The sequence below is a fragment of the Sphaerodactylus townsendi genome, linkage group LG05 (genome assembly GCF_021028975.2).
Source record: "Sphaerodactylus townsendi isolate TG3544 linkage group LG05, MPM_Stown_v2.3, whole genome shotgun sequence".
In the NCBI taxonomy this organism is placed as follows: Eukaryota; Metazoa; Chordata; class Lepidosauria; order Squamata; family Sphaerodactylidae; genus Sphaerodactylus; species Sphaerodactylus townsendi.
In genome coordinates, this window is record NC_059429.1 from 52923593 (window position 1) to 52931244 (window position 7652).

General features: G+C 38.8%; 1 protein-coding gene across 4 annotated transcripts in view; it reads left to right on the forward strand.

Annotated features, from left to right (window-relative positions):
* USP33 (ubiquitin specific peptidase 33) overlaps positions 1–6949 on the forward strand; it is a 63084-nt gene extending 56135 nt beyond the window's left edge. For all 4 annotated transcript variants that reach the window (XM_048496837.1, XM_048496836.1, XM_048496835.1 and 1 more), the window contains exons 22-24: positions 1968–2070; positions 2801–2869; positions 5782–6949. In XM_048496837.1, coding sequence (XP_048352794.1) covers positions 1968–2070; positions 2801–2869; positions 5782–5939 — 330 coding nt within the window. In that variant the 3' untranslated portion in view covers positions 5940–6949. The remainder of the gene's footprint in view (positions 1–1967; positions 2071–2800; positions 2870–5781) is intronic.
* The last annotated feature ends 703 nt before the right edge of the window (positions 6950–7652 follow it).

The following is a 7652-nucleotide window of genomic DNA, read 5'->3' on the forward strand; positions in this document are numbered from 1 at the left end:
AAGCTAAATCCATCTAAGACAGAGGTCCTATGGCTGGGTCGTGATGAGAGACCAGAGGGTTTTCAGCTGCCACTGCTAGAGAGAACAGCATTACAACCTGACCCTGTTGCCTGCAGTCTTGGGGTGTTTCTGGATGCCTCCCTTTCTATGGAGCCCCAGATAATCCATACTGTGTGCACAGCGTTTTTCTACCTATGCCAAGCACAACGGCTAGCTCCTTATCTCTTTCTATCCGATCTAGCCACTGTGATCCATGCAACAGTCATCTCCAGACTAGATTACTGTAATTCGTTCTACGCTGGCCAGCCCTTGAATCTGATTCGGAAATTGAAGCTGGTGCAAAATTCTGCCACGAGGCTCCTAAATGGGACATCAATGAGGGAGCTCATCATCCCCATCCTCCGTGAATTGCATCGGTTACCGGTAGAGTTCCGGATAAGGTTTCAGGTATTGGTTTTGACTTTTAAGGCCATGAGTGGCCTGGGACCTGCATACCTTCGAAACCACACTGCCCCATATTGCATACTTGAGGTCAGCAACTGTGAACCTCCTCGTGGTCTCTGGTCCAATTATTGTCAAATTGACCTCAACCGGGACCAGGGCTTTTTTGCCCCTGATTCCTACCTGGTGGAACACTCTGCCACCTAACATCAGGACCCTGCGAGATTTGATGCAATTCCGCAAGGCCTCTTCCACCAGGCTTTTGGTTGAGGCCTGAAAACTGGAAACTGAAATCAAAATTGTAATTGTCTATTAATTACATTTGTTGCCTGCCCAATTCCTAATTCCCTATTTGCTTTAAATGGCATCTGTTTCCAGTCTTATTTTAACACTGATTTGAAATTAAGCTTTCAAATTTAATTTAAATGTATTTTAACTAGATTAGATTGAATTTTAAATATTTTAACTATTTTGTTTTAATGTATTGTCGAAGGCTTTCACATCCGGAATTACTGGGGGGTTGTGTGGTTTCCGGCCACAGATGCAGGCGAAACGTCAGGAGAAAATGCTACTAGAACACAGCCATACAGCCCGGAAACCACACAACACACCCACTGTTTTGTTTTAATGTTTATTTAATCAAATGTTATATGTTATTTACTGCTGTAAGCTGCTCTGAGCTCTTGTTGGGGGTGGGGGGGCTCTGAGCTCTTGTTGGGGGTGGGGGGGCGGCGACATACAAATAGAATTAAATAAACAAATAAGTAGATAGATAAATAAATAAATATGTTATTCTCAGTGTGGCTAAAGCTGTGGGTACTTACATTCAGAGACTGAAGCCATAAACAGACAATATAGATTGTTCTACAAATCTGAAAAAACCCTCATATTTGCAGAAAAAAATACAACAAAAATGTATTGGGACAGTTAACTCTTCTCCCCCCCGCCCCCCACAAATAATACAAGCAGTGCTTGTACCTCTAAAAAAAACCCAAATGGCCTCTACAGTGGTAATTGTGTGGGTGGCTAGGCAACCTCTACAGTATTTGGCCAGCTCACAAGTAACTAGACAACTTTTACAACTGGGCCACTTTTTTCTCAGGGAGAGCCTGCTAAGAAAGAGAGAAAGAGGTAGAGCTGAGAGCCAGCATGGTGTAGTGATTAGCATGTTGGAGTAGGATTTGGCATTCAAATCCCCACTCTGCCATAGAAACATGCTGAGTGATCCTAGCCTAATAACTTGAGTGTTGTTGTGAAGAGAGAATGATGTAAGCTGTCTTGAGTCCCAATGAGGAGAAATGTGGGGTTTAAAGTAAATAAAGCTGAAGACTGGGAGTGAAGATAAAAGAAAGGTTGGTTGGTGAGTGGAAAGGGGGAGGAGGAAGCAGGGAAAGGTAATATGGGAGCTTGCAGGGGGAGAAAAAGAAGAAATAAAATGGGAAAGATGATTCAGAGGAAAAATAAGTAGTCCCTGCAGCTCCCTATGCCCTGCCTGTATCTATAACAGTTTATTTTATGTCTTTCAGCTCAACAGAGCATTCCAAGAGGAGGAATCTCCATCCATATTCTATTGTATAAGCATGCAGTGGTTTAGAGAATGGGAAGGGTTTGTGAAGGGCAAGGACAGTGGTGAGTGGCTTTTGGAACTCTGCCAAGGAGATAATGTGCTTTTTATAGTATATGCTTGTTTTGTATGCCTCCAGAACAGAACAGAAATAATGTTTCTGGAAATTCATAAATAATAAAGAACAAAAAGAGAAGAACCTAATGCATAATTTCACACAGTGCAAGAACTCACATCAGTATCTACTGCGTTCTGCTAATCAATCAAGGACACCTTGTTTGTTAGCAAGCATATTTCTAAACATACATATTTCAGCAGTAAAAATTGTTTGTATTTTAACTGCTTTAAAAAAATATTTGGCATGTTTTAAGGTTTGCTTCCTTTTTGACCATGAGTTGGGTTGAAAGGCAGCATAAAAACAATTTAAATTAATAAAAAGACCTAATTTAAAGCTGCATTTTAAGATCTTCACAAGGATTGTGAAGAATAGTTTGCTTACAAATCACTGTTCAGAAGTATTTGCAAACAAAAAAGCAGGGTAGCTGTTAAAGAGAAGTCAGCCTGAAGATGCCCAGTTGCTCATATGTTGGAAGATAAGTTCATTGGGTTCCGTGTCTGTAACCTAAGCACTATCAAAATGTTATTAGCAGTAGGGCCAAGATATAAAGAGCATGATCTTTTACAACTGAAGCACTGCATAGGAAGGCAAAAATAGAATGTGCATAAAGAATGTGTGAAATGTATTTAGTTTTGTCATATCTGTTAAAATTGTGGAATATGTGTACCTTTCACTAGATCCTCCAGGTCCCATTGACAATACCAAAATTGCTGTCAGTAAATGTGGAAGTGTTCTCTTGAAGCAAGGTATGGGTCAACTGATAATCTTTCTTTGGCTTGCAGCTATTCTTTGTTTTCAGTGCTGTTGTGCATGTATCACTGGCTGGCATTTTATTTCTATTTTTGTTACATGCTACATTGGTAATATTCAAACACTTTGGCCACAGTCTTCTTATCTGCTCAATATTTCAGCTTTTCTAGCTTCCATTATAAGCAAAAACAGCACGTTAACAATCTGATACTTTGGGGAAATATATTGTGTCCAAGATACTTTATTGCATATGCTTCAAAGCAAAAAGTAGTGTCTGACAATGACAATTCTCACCTAACAGCCCAATTCCGGGGGGGGGGGGGGTATTGACTTGAGGCCGACGGATGTATGCCTGCAGGCAGACACCGCATCCCTCAGGGATGCCTTGATTCAGTGCTAGATATCACATCATTGCTCCTGTGCTGCAGCTGGCCCAGTTGGCATGCCAGAGGGGCTTTGCTAATGGGAATGCAGTCCCTGGGGTTTTTTGAGTGGCACAAGTCCATTTAGCCCTATGGAGGGCTTTCAGGTGTGCAGGTTATTTTTCATTTTAACTGCTTCCCCACACCATTTGAAAGCTCTCTGGAGGTGACAGCAGGGTGGCGGTGCCACCCCAGCTGCCTTGTGCTATGGATTGGGCTTCTTGACACTGGATACTCATAGAATCATAAAGTTGGAAGAGACCCCAAGGGCCATCAAGTTTAACCCCCTGCAATACAGGAACACACAATCAAAGCATTCCTGACAGATGGCAATCCAGCCTCTGTTCAAAAACCTCCAAAGAAGGAGACTCCACCATACTCTAAGGTAGTGCATTCCACTGTCAAATAGCCCTTTTGGTGGAATCTCTTTTCCTTCACCTTGAACCCATTACTCCTGGTCCTAGTCTCTGGAGCTTCAGAAAACAAGCTTGCTCTCTTACCAACATGACATCCCTTCAGATATCTAAACATGGCTATCATGTCACCTCTTAACCTTCTCTTCACCAAACTAAACATACCCAGCTCCCTAAGTCTCTCCTTGTAGGGAATGGATTCCAGACCTTTTACCATTTTGGTTGCCCTCCTCTGGATCCGTTCCAGCTTGTCAATATCCTTCTTGAATTGCGGTGCCCAGAACTGTACACAATATTCCAGGTGAGGTCTAACCAATGCAGAATAGAGAGTTACAATTACATCCCACGATCTAGACACTATACTCCTATTGGTACAGCCCAGAATCGCATTGGCTTTCTTGACCGCTACATCACGCTGCTGATGTTCCATTTGTGGTCTACTAAGACTCCCAGATCCCTTTCACATGTAGTGTTGTCAACCCAGGTGTCACCCATCCTATATCTGTGCATTTCATTTTTTCTGCCTAAGTGTAGTATTTTACATTTATCTCTGTTGAAATTCATTTTGTTTGTTTTGGCCCAGCTCTCTAATCTGTCCAGGTCATTTTGAATTCTGATTCTGTCCTCTGGGGTATTAGCTACCCCTCCTATTTTGGTGTCGTCTGCAAATTTGGTTAGCATGCTTTCTATTCCATTATCCAAGTCGTTGAAAAAAATATTGAATAGCACTGGGCCCAGGACAGAATCCTGTGGAAAACCACTAGTCATTTCTCTCCAGGATGAAGGTGAACCATTGATGAGCACCCTTTGAGTTCAGTCAGTCAACCAATTAGAAATCCATCTAATAGTAACATTGTCTAGACCACATTTCACTAGCTTGCTTGAAAGAATATTATGGATCACCTTGTCAAAAACTTTACTAAAATTGAGGTATGATACGTCCACAGCATTCCCTTCAACTACTCATTCACATATTTGCTGTACAGTCCATGTTTTCCTTCACCTTCACCATGTTTTCCTTCACCTTCACCTGGCATCTCTCCCAGTATTGATTGATGATTTACATATTTTTGTTTTTAAAAATGCATTTTAGCCCTCCTGGGTTTTTTTTTGCACGTTTCTAGAAATGTGCAGGTTGAAGCTGTTCGTGCTTCAGACCAAAGAGCAACAAGCAAGTGTTTAGGGATCAGAATTTTTTTCTCTCCTCAGTGAGCCTGGTATCTTTTCTTGTTCTGTGACTTTCTTCTGAATCATATTTAGTGGCGAGAATTTATTTGAATATTTTATATCACTTTTGTCCAAATTTTTCTATTTGTACTTCAAAATTAAAGTCTAAAACATACACAAAAACAAATTCACCAAATTATAAAGAATTTATTTCATATAGATTTCCAGTTTCTTTTCTGTTTGATCTAGATCAGGGGTCTGCAACCTGCGGCTCTCCAGATGTTCATGGACTACAATTCCCATCAGCCTCTGCCAGCATGATGGGGTTTGTAGTCCATGAACATCTGGAGGGCCGTAGGTTGCAGACCCCTGATCTACATACTATATCCAGAATTTCCAGCTGTCTGTGAATGTAATTAAGTTGTTTTAGTAGTGAAAACTTGGCCATCTCAGCCAGCTCTGGAACTTTCATCCAAATATTTTATATCACTTCTCCAAAGCAGTTTATTTTAGAAAACATCTAAAATGACAGTATAATTATAAAAGAGGAGCAGTTGCCAAGCACATAATTTGTAATTGAGTTGGAAAACATGTGTATTACAAAAAATCAAGGATTAAATTGTCACACACACACACACTCCCAGCAATATCATAATCTTCTGGGCTTGCATTTCCTTGGATCAGGGCTGAAAATTTTTACCTAAGAAGAAAATCTGAACAAATAGTTATCCATCTTACTTTGATCTTACCCTTTCCCCCAAATAGCTCAGGGCAGCATTTTCCCTATCTCCATTTTATCCACATAACGTTATACAATGGTTATACTGACTGGCCCAGTTTCACAACAGAGAAGAATATGAACATTAGTTATGCCTTTACAAAAAACAAAAACTTGATGTTTTCCAGGAGCTGATTCTGGTCAGATTTCTGAGGAAACGTGGAATTTTCTGCAATCAATCTACGGGGGTGGACCAGAAATCATATTGCGACCACCTGTTCCTCAAATTGAACCTGAGCCATTAGAAACTGAAGATAAGATTGAATTAGAAACACACAGTCTGTAAACATCAACACAATAATTATTTTTTAGGAGATGCTTTGTACTGAACAATATACATTCCCAGATCTCTTCTCTATTGCTAATTTACTTTAGTTTCCCAGAGAGGGATCAGTATGTTAGGCATTATTGCATTTGTGGAAGACATCAGTACTTGTAATGTAAAAATTCTAAAGAGACTGGTGTGAAACTGACAAGTGTATCCAGTGCTACATAATTGTATGTGCAAAGTAGCAATGAAGAATTTAATCATTAACTTCCAATCTCTCCATTCCCAGGCTGTTTTTAATCTTGACGTGACTAGGATTAAAAGGTGCATATTTTAGACAGATTGTGGTGATACTGTAAGGAATTGATCTAATGTTCTATGAAAACTCAGGAAAAGCTGTTTTGCTTTTATTTGCACTGCACTATAGAAAAATAATGAAATAATTTTCAAATGCTTTTCTTATCTCAACTGTGTTAATTTAGAGGAACATTGTTTTGGTTAGCATATATAAGTAATGTATTGCTTACTGCTTAAACCTGATGTAAAACAGTAATACTATCAGCAACTGAACAAAACCATAGTCACTAGGATTGTTTTGAGAGCATGATGTTGGTATGTTAGTAGCTTGTGTGCCTGAGAAATTTTCTAGCCTTTTAACATTAAATGCATCTAAAATATTTGTGGGAAAATAGCTTATTGTACAGTTATGCAACGATCATTGGTATGATATATGATGTCAGGCATTAAATGGATACACGAAGAAAGATTGCAAAAGCATTCTGGTTTATTCATATTGAAATGTTGAATGTTGCCCAAAGTTTTTTCTTTCTCTTTGAACATTGCTACCATATAAGCAATATTATTCTATGCTAGTTCAATAAAAACAACTTTTAAAATTGTTAAAATGTTTGAAGAAGCATGATGAACTTTAATATTAGGAGTATGTATTACATATCAATGTTGCATTAATATTTATTTCTGTGGCACACATTGTAATTTCATAAAATAAAGGAAACATCAGTTTTGAATGGAGTAAGAATGCACATTCAGCTATGAGTTGCTATAATATTCCGACAGTACAAATGGTGTAACTGGAGAATGAAAAAGTAACTGCTGATAATCGTGAGGAAAAAAATTGCTTTGTGATTATTCAGATTTGCGGTGCAATGTAAATATATTTTTTAAGAGTTCTAAATCAGTCTTCAGTATTCTAACAAGCTGACCGAAGTTGGATCTGATCTAAAATCCATTGTTTGTTTTTTTGCCTACATGTTATGTCTCACTCTAGCTGTAAGCCTAAACACTCTTACTATAAAGTAAGCCCTATGGAACCCAATGCTTCTAAATAAATATGTGAGAATTATAAGTGCTAAATAACAATTATTTTATCCTTGTATAGATGTAAAATATTGAAGGGAGTAACAATTTTACCTTACTGAGAAAGTCCCTTAGCTGCTATTGAGGCATCAGATTTCCATACATGTAACTCCTAATATTTATGTGAAATCATTATACAGTTTAGATCGGTGTTAACTGAAAATACTAAGTTTGAGACTGTATTTATCCTCTGCCAATTTGTTAGAAAAAAACCCCCTGAAGATGAGTTTAGTACTTTGATAGATGTATGTAGCAAGCAAAGTATTAGTTTCTCAGGCCTTTGTCAAAAACTGCTTGCTTTAATATTTTCCATGGGGAGGTATCTTTGTTTGTGCACACGCACCCTGGCTTGCT